Source organism: Monodelphis domestica, chromosome 6, assembly GCF_027887165.1.
Source record: "Monodelphis domestica isolate mMonDom1 chromosome 6, mMonDom1.pri, whole genome shotgun sequence".
Lineage (NCBI taxonomy): Eukaryota > Metazoa > Chordata > Mammalia > Didelphimorphia > Didelphidae > Monodelphis > Monodelphis domestica.
This window is the reverse complement of record NC_077232.1, coordinates 40,885,584-40,900,334: the sequence shown is the minus strand read 5'-3', so window position 1 is coordinate 40,900,334 and position 14,751 is coordinate 40,885,584. Positions and strand designations below refer to the sequence as shown.

At 38.6% G+C, this 14,751-nt stretch overlaps 1 protein-coding gene across 4 annotated transcripts in view; it reads right to left on the bottom strand.

Moving 5' to 3' along the window:
- Window positions 1–1,135: 1,135 nt before the first annotated feature.
- Window positions 1,136–14,751, bottom strand: part of SLC1A2 (solute carrier family 1 member 2) — a 179,632-nt gene continuing 166,016 nt past the window's right edge. For all 4 annotated transcript variants that reach the window (XM_007497323.2, XM_007497326.3, XM_007497324.3 and 1 more), the window contains exon 11: window positions 1,136–12,888. In XM_007497323.2, coding sequence (XP_007497385.1) covers window positions 12,817–12,888 — 72 coding nt within the window. In that variant the 3' untranslated portion in view covers window positions 1,136–12,816. The remainder of the gene's footprint in view (window positions 12,889–14,751) is intronic.

Below are 14,751 nucleotides of genomic sequence, written 5' to 3'. Positions count from 1 at the left end.
GCTCAAGTGGGATTAAAAAACATAAATACACACACAAAAACCCTCACAACATTAGGAATTCACATTTATTGATGAGATATATACATAAAAGATACAACACTTAGTGAAATATTGGATCTGCTGATTATTTCCAGTATACAAAGAATGTCCAGTTGTTTTATACAAGAAAAGTTACAGAAATCAGTCTACACAGTAAGAAATCTTGGAAAACTAATGGTGAAAATAGAAAGACCTCAACTATCCAAAGATATCCTTAGTCAAGAAGGCATTCCTACATACTGCCAATGCATAGGAAATAGCCTCCTGGTTAGTTGAAGTTTTATTGTCTGCATTCATTTGTCTTTGAACTCTATGTGCTTGCAAATCTGTACAGCATATGATTTCTGATCCTTAATAGGTATTTGGAATCTAAGGGAAAAATTAATTTTTACTTATATTCTGCATGTACAAGAATGTCCCTGGAGAAACCCACTCAGCCACTATTTTTTTCCCTTTCTCTCCTTTCTTTCTCTCTTTCTCTTTCTTTCTTTCTTCTTCTTTCCTTCCTTCCTTCCTTCCTTCCTTCCTTCCTTCCTCCTTCCTTCCTTCCTTCCTTCCTTCCTTCCTTCCTTCCTTCCTTCCTTCCTTCCTTCCTTCCTTCCTTCCTTCTTCCTTCCTTCCTTCCTTCTTCCTTCCTTCCTTCCTTTCTTCTTCCTTCTTTCTTCTTTTTTCTTCTTCTTTCTTTCTTTCTTTCTTTCTTTCTTTCTTTCTTTCTTTTCTTTCTTTCTCTTTCTTTCTTTCTTCTTTCTTTCTTTCTTTCTTTCTTTCTTTCTTTCTTTCTTTCTTTCTTTTCTTTCTTTCTTTCTTCTTTCTTTCTTTCTTTCTTTTCTTTTTCTTTCTTTCTTTCTTTCTTTCTTCATTCCTTCCTCCTTTCTTTCTTCCTTTCTTCCTTCCTTTCTTTCTTTCTTTTTTCTTTCTTTCTTTCTTTCTTCTTTCTTTCTTTCTTTCTTTCTTTCTTTCTTTCTTTTCCTTCTTTCTTTCTTTCTTTCTTTCTTTTCTTTCTTTCTTCTCTTCTTCTTTCTTTCTTTCTTTCTTTCTTTCTTTCTTTCTTTCTTTCTTCTTTCTTTCTTCTTCTTCTTCCTTCTTCCTTCCTTCCTTCCTCCTCCTTCCTTCCTTCCTTCCTTTCTTCCTTCCTTTCTTTCTTTCCCACCTGACTTTAGCAAGAGTTGGAAAAAAGGACTGGATGCTATTTGTATAAACAGATGCTTGGAATAGAAACATCTGTTCCCTGTAATCACCTTATAGCCTCCATATATCCCATTTCTAGAGTCAAAACTCCTTTACTCCCAGGTGAATTTCATCTCTCACTAGGGAATCTCTTGACTTTTTCTTTATTGGAGTAAAGAGAGCATTCCTTATGTGGAACACATAGTTCGGCATTTTGCCAATCTGAATGTGGGTATTCCAGACCATTCTCATAGATACAGAGATTGCATCTATCTCACAATCTATTTTCCTGTGAACATAACACATGTATAAATATCATCTGAATCACTTCTACCAGCCAAACAAATACACCATTTTGGTCACACTCTTGTCATATATTTGGGTTTTGTGCATTACCCTATTTCCTCTCTCAGTGATATAGTCACAGTTATTATTTGTGCTTTTTTTTTTATTGTAGTCTTATTCCCAGACAGTTTGTGCAATGTAGCCTCCCCAGAAGGTTTAAGAGTGCAGCTTGGGTTATCAAGGGGAAGGAGGAGGATTTGTGCTTTGGGGAGGATTGGACTAGATGGAAGATTTTGTCTGTATTCTGAGACAACATCTTTCCTGACTCTGAAACCAGATAACAAGCAGACACGGTTCTGGTTAGAGTGAGGACCCTACCTGATATGCAGGGGAGGCAGTAGGAGGAAGTGGGCCACAGGGTAGCTTTCTAATTTTATTCTTGCTAACTAGTTTATCTGCTGCCAAAGTAGTGAAAGCATCACTAAAATGAAAATAAAGCCAATCTTTAAATCAATCATTGAAAAACCACCATTTCACATTCCAGTGCCTGGAGACACAAGGCTGATTCTTCCTTATGGCAACTAGGACTATTTATACTGGAACTTTCTTTTAAGCTCATTTTCCTATGCATCCAATATGTCAGAATGGTAGAGTGATAAGTGCTTTTGTTCTCTATCTGCGCACATCGGCATAAATTGATCATCATGAACGCTCTACCCCAGTGTTCTCAATGTGGCGGATAAAGATTGGGAGGATTTTCACTAAGATGAAGGAAAGTTCACATTTGCACATCTACATCCATCAATACCCCCCCAACACACATGCAACTTTTGATCAGAGAGCAGCAATGTAAGGATTCCCTATATACAAAGGAATTGACGTGGTATAGGATTTTCAACATTAACATGAAGAGTAAGAAGTTTCCATTGGCATTTTCTTTACTTACAAACATAGAGAAATCTCATTACCAAATGGGAGGGAGAAAGGCAGTAGTTCACTTTTGGGTAGGAAAGGAGAAAAAGAGCCTCAAGCTACAGGTCAACATTTCTACTCCGTTTCAATGCACAGATTCCCTTCCCCCCACCCCCCAAATCAAATCAAATCAAACTAATTAAAATACAGCTCTACAACATTTCACTGAAATTACACACAGATACCTACATCATGTCTACACAAAGTACAAGGAGGCACTGTCCTTCATTCATGAACAAAGTGTCAAGATGTGGGCACAGCTAAAAAAATTAAAAACAAACTAAACAAAAACAAAACTGCTGTTGCTATCAGAACTTGGAAAGCCAACCAATATATCCTATATCCTATGCCAAAGGAGAGAACATTAGGTTGGTTGGCTGAGAAAAGAAGAGAGTGGAAAAATGTACATGGATTCCAATCATCACCCAATAGGTGACTTATTTTGTTCAGAGAAGCCCTGGTTGAAAACAGTGGACCTGGAACCAATGTCAGAAACTGAATATTTGGAATACTTCCATCCCTCTTTTATTTCTGAGTAAGCTGCTCTTAGTATGTTATTATTAGGAGCAAAATATGGTTATTTACATGGGCTCACATTCTGTCCTGAGTAGCTTCTACAGCATCCCAAAGGATTCTCCTTACCTAACCTACCATTCCCTCAAATGAGAGAATTTGTTGGTGTGTTATTTTATTTTTGTGGGTTTTTTTGTTCATTTTTACAGTTGTGCTCAATGAAAGCAAATCCTCATTCTCTAGACAAATGTGCTTGGTTCACATAATAATAGGAAGTGAAAATGATATTGATCTGTTTATCAGAAATGAATTACAAAATTTTCCCTGATTCTACTCAGCATCTCCCATCCTTCAGTTCCCAGGTGAAACTTCTCCCAAGCCAAGGACTGCCATTTCTTTTGTAAATAATTAAAGATGAGGAGATGAAGGAGTGAGAGAAAAAGGGAGCCCTGGTATGGAACTCTTATTGCAAACAATCTCACTAATATGACCCTGGTTTGGAGGATTTTTTAGTAGGGTCATAGCGGTGAGAACAAGAACCCAAGGATCAGCACCACTCAAGTCTATCGAAAAGTTCAACTGGTATTGAATTGATATTTTCTCATATGTTACTGAAGATCAGCATTGAGCAAGGACTTTGTTCTAAAGTTCCCTCCCCCCAACCCCCAGTCCCCAATTGTTTTAAGCTAAGGAATGATTTGAATTACTGCAAAATGTCATAAGAAAATTGTGCTCTACTTGTTAGATTCCTTTTTCATCTATGGTCATATAGAAAATATCAGTATAAGAAAATATCTGTGTCTGTAAATTACAGATACTAAATAGTTTAACTCTGTCTACACTGTAGTTCTTTGTGGTTTCCAGAAAATAGGTATAAACTCATAAAATCATTGTTAAAAAGCTAAATTGACATTAATCATATATCTGAAAAGCATAAATATATTATATAAATAATAATGATGAATAGTAGAGTAGAAAGGAGAAGATGCAAAATGTTTTAGGAAAGGAAGCTGGATGAAGCTGGAGGGTCCTAGGATCATAGATTTCTAGGAAAAGGGACTTTGGAGGTTAGCTCCTGACCCTTTCATTGTACAGATGAGGAAACTGAGGCTTAGAGAAAGAAAGAGTCCAAGGTCATTCAGTGTAAGACTTGAGATTGTGACTTTAGGTCTTCTGATCCCAGTCTAAAACTCTTTCCACTGAACCATGAAACCAATGGATCTTAGGGTTGCAATACTGATGAACATGGACCAACTGGTGTCCATGAGTACATATGTTCTTTATTGGAAAGTCAGATTAGAATGGGCTTACAGCAAAGTCAAATTTTAAATACCTACTCTAAATTGACTCCACCAGACTATAGAAAACAAATAGAAAAAGCATGATATAAAAATACCCACAAAGATAGAACTCCTTGTATATACAAAGATCTAAACGTGTCTCTATTAAGACAATGCACATCCTGTTCCATATTTTCAAGAGAAAATGTCGATGCCTTCCAATGAGGCTGGAGGTTAGGGAGTGCGTTAAAGTGATTAAAAAAAAAATCCTAGATTCTATTGTTCGATTTGTAAGAAAAATAATAGTTTTTTAAAAAATATTAGACATTTGGAGGAGCAGGTTTTCTGATTGTACACTTGAAGGAAAGGATCGGGGACTCAGTCATGAAGATAAAGGTGGAATTCCCAAAGGTGAGATGATTTTATGTCAACAGCTGGTCTGTTCAGTCCTTCTCTAATGAAGGCAGCAGACATTTTCGAAGCCCATGGTCTTGTGTAGAAATGTAAGATTCAGAGTGCCCAGAGGACCTGGAATGTGACTGCAGCGTCACCATCTCCCATCAGAGAGAAGAACTGTAGCAACAGTTGTTAGGCCCTGGCATCCCTCTGGGCAAAGGAAGGAGTCTTTCCTGAATGAGTAGGTGTGCTTCTGGAAGCAGGCTCTTAGGGTTAACCTGGCATGCAACTAGTTAGCTGGACTCTTCCGAATTGGCAGCATTCTTGGTTTTTGTTTTTTCTAGTGGCTAATTTTACTACTGCAACAAAGAAGGAACCTACCCAAGAAGAGGGAGGACTTAAGAATGGGAAAACTGGATACTGGAGGGGGGAGCAATGACTATTAGAAATATTGTACAAATGGAGGAAAAGGGAGACATTGAAAAGATTGGTCAACAATTTTCCAAGATTGCCTTTAGGGTAATTGTGGTGTTCTCACTTGAAGAAGATCCCTTCCATCTTGATGGGCTGAAAAATGTTCTTTATGGTCTTATGGCCAATAAATTTGTTTATGGGTGAGTTTTAATGACTTTGAGCATAGATTAAAACATTTACAAAACTTTTAATGGAAAAAATTCAGGAAAAACACAAAAGTGTTTTGTATCCTGTGTTTTCCCATGAAATAACTTAGAATTTCCATGAAATAAATTTGTACTTTCCCATGAAATAATTCAGAACTATAATTAGCAGCTAGGGCTTTGTCTCAGGGTGATAACATATGGTGGTGGTAGGAATTTTTCTTCTCCAAAGCAATCCTCTGAATTTGTACATCCTCTGTTGCCCTGTGCTATCTAGTATGCTTAATCCTATATTTCCTTACTTGATCCTATTACTACCACTCTCTCTCTCTCTCTCTTTTTTTTTTTTTGAATCCCACCTTTCCCTATTGCTGGGCCAGCAGGACTAGACTTGACCAAGGCAGACCAAATAGATCTCATGGCTGGGCCTGGGGACCCTCACAACATGGGACAAGTAGAACTAGCAGAGGAATCAATAGCAATCAAGGCACACTACCCTCCTCACCAGAGGGCAGAGGGTCTCTGTTTTTCTCCACCAATACAAATGGACTTTGTACCACACACTGAAATTCTGAGGTACTTCTTGCTCTACATAATGGCTTAGCCAACTTCTAGAATCATGGAGGCTCTTGGATAAAATTTCCAATATTTTGCATTCCTCTATGCTTTAGTGTTTCAATGAAGTCTGATGATAGTTAAAATAAAGTAATCACATTGTAGCTGCTTCAGAGAGCGTAGGACACCCTGTACAAAGTCCTAGTTGCTCTACACTAGGTTTGAAGTCACACACACCCAAAGGTACTTGAAAGTTATAGAAAGTAATGCCACTTTATGAAATAATTCCCACATTCATTCCTAAAGAGAAAAAAAAGAGAGGTTCATGTGTTTGGGACATCTGGAATATAGTCCATGGAACTTTAGTTTTTGTAAATTATCAAACTCACACATGAACAGATTTATTAACAATAAAATTATGGAACTCTAGTATTTGTAAATTATCGACTACTCATCACACACTCCCTTAAATAAAAAGACTAAGTCCTAGGCTCCCGTGTACTAAGACTGGCTCTTAAAAGGGTATCCACATAAACGAGGATGTATTTACCTGTGAATCAACAATCATAAAGGAGAGGGAGAGAGGTGCTCACAAACAACCAGTCTCGTTGTGTAAGTCTTGCTCACAGTTTCATAAGAGTCCTCAAACCTTCTTGCAAAAGGCTCCTCTATTCCCAAACCCAATCGGCAATTAGCACTGTTTTGAGAAAATGGTTTGTTTGGGGCATTCAGAGTGGGTCGTGTTGCTACAACAGGAGTGATGTAAGAACCGGTGAGAGGCGGAAGATGCACCCAAACCCCAGGCCATAATGGCACATTCTCTGAACCCATGATTCATTGGTTAGAGGCAGAAGGGACTTTAGAGGATGTCTAGATCAACTTCCCTTCTTTTACAGATGATGTAACAGAAATACAGAGAAGCAGAATTTGACTTGTCCTGATGTCATATACCTTGTAAAAATCAGGAGTGGGATCGGAACCCAGCTCTACCCAGTGTCTCCTATGACACGTTGCCTTCTAGGAATGAAGGACATTGTTGAAAAGATAGTTTGTGTGGCCAAACTTGAGGCCATTGGATGATATTCCCCGCCCCCCTTAGTTTATCTGTGAAATGCAAAAAAAAAAAATCCAACCAAAAGTGAGGGTCATAGAGATTGAAAGAGAGGTGGATCGTCAGAGAATCTTGGTCAAAAACCTGGCTCTGCTACATACTAATTAAATGACCATGTCAAAGTCACTCCCTCATCCTTGGCTTTATTCTTCTCATTTGTAAAGTTAGGGAGTTGGATGCAGTGGCTTCCCAGTTCTCTTTCAGCTCTAAGTCCTATGATTTCTAGGGAAAAAAGCTTCTTAAATAAGTATATTTAGGACAAAGGATACTAAGCCTATGATCCATGAATTAAAAAAAATATTTTTATAACTTAAAAATAATTGGTTTTATCTGTAATTCCATGTATTTTATTTTATGCATTTAAAAATGTTATTCTGAGAAAGAATCCACAGGCTTCATGAGACCACTAATCACACACACACACACACACACACACACACTTTTTTTAAAGCCCCATATGAGGGGAAATAGACCCTTCTGGTTATAAATCCTTCTCTATTTTGTCTTCTTGGGGCCTCTGACTTAAGCCATTAGCAGAAGTATCTGTCACGGTATGTTAAGTAAGAAAAAAGGGATTGTAATGCTTAAATATTTGTGTTATGATATAAATAAAATGCTATCAAGTTTCTGCCTCATGATATGTTATTATGTCAACAGCTGCACTAGTTCAAATGGACAGTGGCCAAATTGTATCTCCCGAAACAATGTTGATCTATGTATAATGGAAACAGTATGGAATGGGGAAAAGGAGTTTCTAGCAGAAGGTGACATTTCTAAGGAAGAAAATGGGCAGCGTGGACTTTCCGAACAGGCAGTACAATAGAAAACACAACCGAAGAGAAGCCTAGAGACTGGACTTGGGATTTCATCAACATAGAGCACTCTCAATTGAGAAAACTCCTTCTACCAACCCAATTGGGCCTCCTCTCTGCTACTCAGTCTTAGAGAGTTGACTAGGGCATTGGAATGTTGGGCTACTTGTCCAAAGGCTACATAATCAGTAGACGTGAAAGGCAGGACTTGAATCACTCACCATCCATTATACCAGACTGCCTCTCAAATGAACCAAAATAAACACACACATATCACACACACACAACTCCCCAGTCCTATTTGCTTGGTTCCAATATTGAAAAATCCAAGTATATCCATGCCTTATTCTCTTTCAGGGTTCAGAGATTTACAAGGATAGTTAAGTCAGTCTTCCCTGAGTACTCTACCTACAAACGTCTTCCCTGGAATGCCCTTCAAGCGCCATGTTTTTATTTCAATCATCTTGGCTCTTAGACTATTCAACGATGTAAGGGATACTATCTTAGTAAGGAAAATTATAACTGGTAATTTTTTTCTTGATTCCAAGTGAGTTTGGTCAAATGAGAAGCAAACTAGTCCCATAGAGATACCCATGTGGACCAAAGAGGACCATAGTTGCTGCTTCTCTTGGGGTGGGTCTTCCAGGGACTCATCTTAGTTTTAAATCAGGCCAAAGCTAAAAAGCTTATTTTCCTATTTCTTAAATTATAGAAAGTTAACAGAGACATAATCACCAGGTTTTAGCCATGGGTAAAATGACAAAGATAACAACACACCCTCACATCAACGTTTTAGTGGGGAAGAGATAGATTCTGGGATTTTGTGTCAGCAGAGGTGGCAAAGCAGGGCAGGTTCTGGTCAAATAGGAGTTCTTCCTATGCCATTGGATAATTCTCAACTTAAATGTATTTTTCTTGTTCATTTAGTGCTAGCTTCAGTCATTTCTAACCATCTAATCTAAGCTACTAACAGTACTAACATTTTCATTACTAAAAGTGCTTTTGATGCCTTCTGGAGTTCAGGATCCTGGGGCAAAGCCCCAATTACTTCTCCCTAGTTACAGTTCAGAGAAAAAATCTTCCAGATCACTGTTGAATCTGTTTAGGCTTATTGCTGTGACTCACAGGACAATATTAGATAATGAGGAGATTCAGCTAGTAAGTGTAAGGGGTGGGGAGGGCTTTCTATACTAGCAATGTGAATCATATTATTTTCAAAAACATTGATGAAAATAGTGTTTTCTTCATGACTATAGCAGCTTAAGAGGAACCACAACCCATTCATAAATAGTTCTTCACTAGACTTTTCTTTAAAGTTCTGATGATGCGTCTACAATGCCCTCCAAGAATGCACTGGGTTTGCCCCAGGGTTTTAAAATCTATTTTGTAGATAAAGAAACAACTCAAGATCTTCCCAGCCTTCAATTAGAAACTGAAGGATAACAGGGTGACAGATTTGTGGCTGGAAGGGATCTTGGGGGTCATCTAGTCCATCCCCCTTGACTTCGGCAACACCTTCCATTTCTAGGAAAATTTAGTTTAGAAATCCACCTAACTGGGTCAATCAAGCATCTCCCCCAAACCTTCTTGGGCTCCTGGCTCCTATTTAGACTAGAAAGTGCATGACCTAAATGTTCTCAAGGTATATGGGCACTCAGGTTGGCAATACTAATACTAATATTCATACACTCAAATTCATAATTATACAATACAATACTACTTCTATACTACTAATACTACTATTAATATTATTAAAATTATTATTACGTTAGCAGGTCTTATAAAAATCCAGCTTGATCTGACTAGGAGAGACTGAAGTGATGCATTGTCCTTTGAGGTTAAATAAAATCACCCCTTTAGATCACTAAAACTTCAGACTATGCCTACGCACCTATGGGAAAGTAGAGATTAGAAACCACTGTGCACACAGTTCAGTTCCCAAATAGCTGAAACCTCAGTTTTGGAGAACTGCTTCAGTTTTCTGCTTTCCTCTGCAGGTGTAGACATGGACTTGGTGACTTGGAACAATAACTACCTTGAGCATGGTTGAATGAATGGTGGTCCTCCCACACAACAGACCCACCTCTTCCTTCTCACAGATTGGAACCAATTTCACATTTTTAAAAAAAATAGCTGAGCTTAGGTTCAAATTGGGCTTCAGAAAGTGAGAGGAAGCATTAAAGTGGCTTCTCACCTTCGCCATCCTCTACATCCCTGACCCAATTCACAGATGGCAAAACAGAAATTTGCATGCCAGCTAAAGAGGAAGACAGTAGCAACACATAGCTGTCACAGAACTGGCGTGGTTAACTAAGTTCTCTATTCCACGAATGAGTGTTTTGGGTCAGAAGCATTGTACAATGCCAGATCAGGAGTCAGAGGATCTGAGTTCAAGTCTCACTTCTACTGCTTACTAGCTACTTAACCTCTTGAAGTCTCAGTTTCCTCTTTTATAAAATGAGGATGGAACTAGATGGTTTATGAGGTCCCTCCCAGCTCTAGACCTATAAAACCTAAAAGTTTTCTTTAAATTAATTACATAGCATTAATGTGTTTTTGAAATGCTATGTTTCCATAACAGTTCTCTATATAAATCTCAACAGCAAAATTATTAACACCCTATGTGGAAAAACTATATGCTGGGCCTGAATTCTTGATTTATTTCTTCTTCTTATGGCACATATGTGGGGCTGGGTTAAGCATGAAGAAGAAAGAAGATGAGGTCTGAAAAACAAGGGGACTGAGTCAAAATCCAGGTGGGGTAAAGAAGACAAGAAGTCTTGGGATGTGAAGGAGGAAGGCATACAAGAAGAATGCTAGGAGGCAGATTCTTCAAGTAGCATCCTGAAGCTTTAGATTTACGCCCCCCACTCCACTACTAATGAGAGTCCTAGCACTGCCATTGCGTGCTCCTAAGAAGCTGAGTCCTAATAACAAAAGACTGAATAATAAATAACCTGATTGTCCTTCCCCTTAGAATATTTCCTAGAGACTTCACAACAGAACCAAGAACTCCTGGGAGATCTGTCTGATTGGTGTTAACCCTATCCTGTGAATAGTCTTAGCTATCTCCCTTGATCATGATTCCTGAGACAGAAAATGCTTGAATCTGTTCTCTCTCAGTAATCCCTTGGTCCACCGAGTCCCTGCCAGTCGAAGGAAAATGAACCATGGGGCCATTTTCTATGACAGAAAAAGATTTGTTTAATACTGCTCCTTAGCTGACAGTAACTCTGCTCTAAGGACAATCATGGCCAGATTTTCAGAATTTTGAGGGAGCAGAAATCATAGATATGGGCTAAAACAAGGTAATGGATTTGATAAAGAAGATGGACTTTTCTTTAAATGAAGTGTCCTGTGTAGATTTTCAGGCCTTCGGTGTAAGTATACAGTCCCTTTTCATCTTATATAAATACTACATGTCTACAAAGACAGCCCCGGTCAGGGGATCTGATCAGTTTGTATGGTTGTGCATCCTGGATTTCTTGGACTATTGTAGAAAAAGAAAAGTTCATATCCCCATTGTTAGGAACCCAAAAAATAATTCAATTTCAGTAGAAACCAAAATTATAATCTCAGTTCAGGAGAACGTGCACTCCACTCCTGGAGGTCAGGGACTATTGCGTTTTTGCCTCTGTATTCCTAATACCTAGTACGACAGTCTTCCCTAGAATAGGTGCCTCCTAAATGCTTATTAAATTAAATGAACTAAACCTACTATATATGACGAGGAGAGTGAAGCCCACTGTAAACATAGGCCAACAGCCACAAAGAATTTCATTATCACAATCGGAGGCAAAACTGATTTCAACAAATCATCTTATTCTTGAAGCTAGTTAATATTTACATTGACTGCATCTTTAACTTTTGATTAGATGTAGCAGCTCTGGGCAAACATTACTTCTTAATCAATGATTAAATTATTCAATGGGGGAAAAACCTTATAATTAGAATGGCACAGCATGCTGTATTGTTGAAATGATTACTATGGGGGTTCTTTCCAGGGGAAGGAGGGAAAGGCTGGATCCTATTGAGGAAATGTCTCCTACCAACGCAGATTGGTACTTATTCTGCATCTTATACCCCAAGAGAGTTGCAACATAATCTCTTAAATTTCTGCAATTGTTCATGAGCATGAGTCAGCATGGTGTAGGGGTTAGAGGTCCACTTTTGGAGACAGGAAGGCAGAAGTGAAAAAGTCTTGCCTCTGGCACGTATTGGCTGGGTGACGTTGGGCAAGTTGTTTAATTTTGCTCTGCTTTGAGCAACTCTATGGGACTAGAAGTTACAAAATAAGTTGCCAATCTGCATAGGTGGTGGGAAAGTCCATACTGGACATGGATGAACTCATGAGCTTGGATCCCCCAAACCCTACTGATGGAGACACATATAGAAGTGTTTGGGGACATCCTTCTGGACTCTAGTGATTTGTGCTCTTGTTTCTTTTAAAGTCTTTTATATAAAAAAGGTATTTTGGAGACACTTAATTTAAAGGGCTCTCAGTAGGCAAGTGGTCAGTATTCACAGCAGCAGGTGCTTGCTTTGAGTCAAACACATGTAAAACTCGGAAGAGGATTTTCAACTAGATGAGGCTTGCTGGTGGTGTCTTTTGTGCATCCCAAGAGGAAACATGGAAAATACTTTAGGTTGGTAGCACATTCTACGCTTTTTGTGCCCTGAGTCCCTGTAGTTCCCTACACCGGGTTCACCCCATTTCCTCATTCTCGGTGGAAAGAACGATTCTTCGGCAGCTCGAGTGCAAAGAGATGCAGGTGAGAATGCACCTTGGATGCAAACCGATCCCTCTAGCTGCCTTCATCCAAACAGTAATACAACGGAGAGAGTTAGATAGTTATGGCCAGGCATTTGGCAAAGACACTGCCCTGTGCTTACAATGGCTACTTTATGACACCTCCTCCTAGACTCAGTTAACAAATTAAGTAAATGTATTTATATAGCTTTTTTTTTTTTTTTAAGGGACGTTTTTTGTTTAATCTTTACATCATCTTTTACCACTGGATAACTTCGGAGAGTTTATTCAATGTGGAGCTCGGAGTCTGTTTCTGCGCCTAGTGATCCCGCTTCCAGGGTTCTTCCTCACCATGGCAGTCGGCTGACTTTCCATTGGTTGCCAGGGTGACCTGAAAATAGTCAGCATTAACATCCAGCTTACAGGTCAGCAAACAAAGAGCACAAGTAGGGTAGGAGGAGTGGTAGTGTTGTAGTCATCATCACCAGCCAGAGGAGACATGCCCCTCAAGGGGTTTTTAATACCGATTTGCAAACATCGGTACATTCACTTCCCACAAGACTAAGGCTTTCGGAACAATTCATTGATTGTGTGGAAGGGGAGGGGTATCTAACTACTACACACGCCCATCAAAAGAACAGCAGAGAAAATGTTGCTACACACCATCACATGAAACAGATTATGAACTGGACAGCTATCTCTAACCATCCATGGGAAAGGTTCAGTTGCACTCAGTGCTTTTCAGATTCATTCTCAGTTAGCAAAGCGTATCAGTATTTCAAAGGAAATTATGTTTGTAAAGTGCTTTGCAAAGCTTAAAGTGCTTTATGAATGCTGGTTATGATTATTTTCTCTATGTCATGAACACAGTTAAATGAATGTAGACACACACACACACACACACACACAGAGCTAACCAATGTTTAACTTCTGTAAATGAAATATTGGAGAGGAGAGGGAAGTAGTGGATAGAGATCTAGTCTCAGAGCAGCAATACCTGCACTCAAATTTTGCTTCTGCCAATATTGGCTGTGTGACTTTAGGTAAGTCAATTAACCTCTCAGTACTTCAGGCAACTTTCTAAGCCTACAAGTTACAGATAAATAAACTGTTTATCTTCGTTAGTGGAAAGAATTCCCTCATGGATGAAATAATGGATACAGCCCCCCCCCCCACACACACACAATTTTACTTACACAGAGCTGCCTCAGACACCTTTCTTAGACATTAAGCTACAAAAATCTGCATTGGTAGCAGGAGTTTCCTGACACGGAGTTCCTTAAACCAGAAAAATCCCTGTTTTGCCAGGCAAACTAGCTAAATTGGTAGATGAATAGATAGATAGATAGATAGATAGATACATACATACATACATACATACATAGATACATAGATAGATGAATGGATGAATGATACATGATAAATGACAGACAGACAGATAGATAGATAGATAGATAGATAGATAGATAGATAGATAGATAGATAGATAGATAGATAGATAGATGGATGGATGGAAGGATGGATGAATGGATGGATGATACATGATAGATGACAGACAGACAGATAGATAGATAGATAGATAGATAGATAGATAGATCGATGGATGGATGGAAGGATGGATGAATGGATGGATGATACATGATAGATGACAGACAGACAGACAGACAGACAGATAGATAGATAGATAGATAGATAGATAGATAGATAGATAGATAGATAGATAGATGGATGGATGGAAGGATGGATGAATGGATGGATGATACATGATAGATGACAGATAGATAGATAGATAGATAGATAGATAGATAGATAGATAGATAGATAGAAAGAAAAATAGGTAGATAGATGGATGGACGGATGGATAGATAGATGGATAGATGGATAGATAGAGACAGACAGACATATAGATTGATAGATGGATGGATGATACATGATAGATAGATACAGACAGACAGACAGATAGATGGAAGGATGGATGGATGGATGATACATGATAGAAAGATAGAGCCAGACAGACAGACAGATTGATAGATGGATGGATGGATGATATATGATAGATGACAGATAGATGGATGTATCAATGAAAAGAAGAATGCAAATCCATGAATACAAATGTGATTTGTGATTTTGTCATTGTGGCAACTTCCAGTGTGGACATTCTCTCCATCTATAAACATCATACCATCTTTTATTCAGTAGACAATTCCCATGCAGCTGGAGGTACAGACCGTCATGCCTAAAGTCACACAGTAAG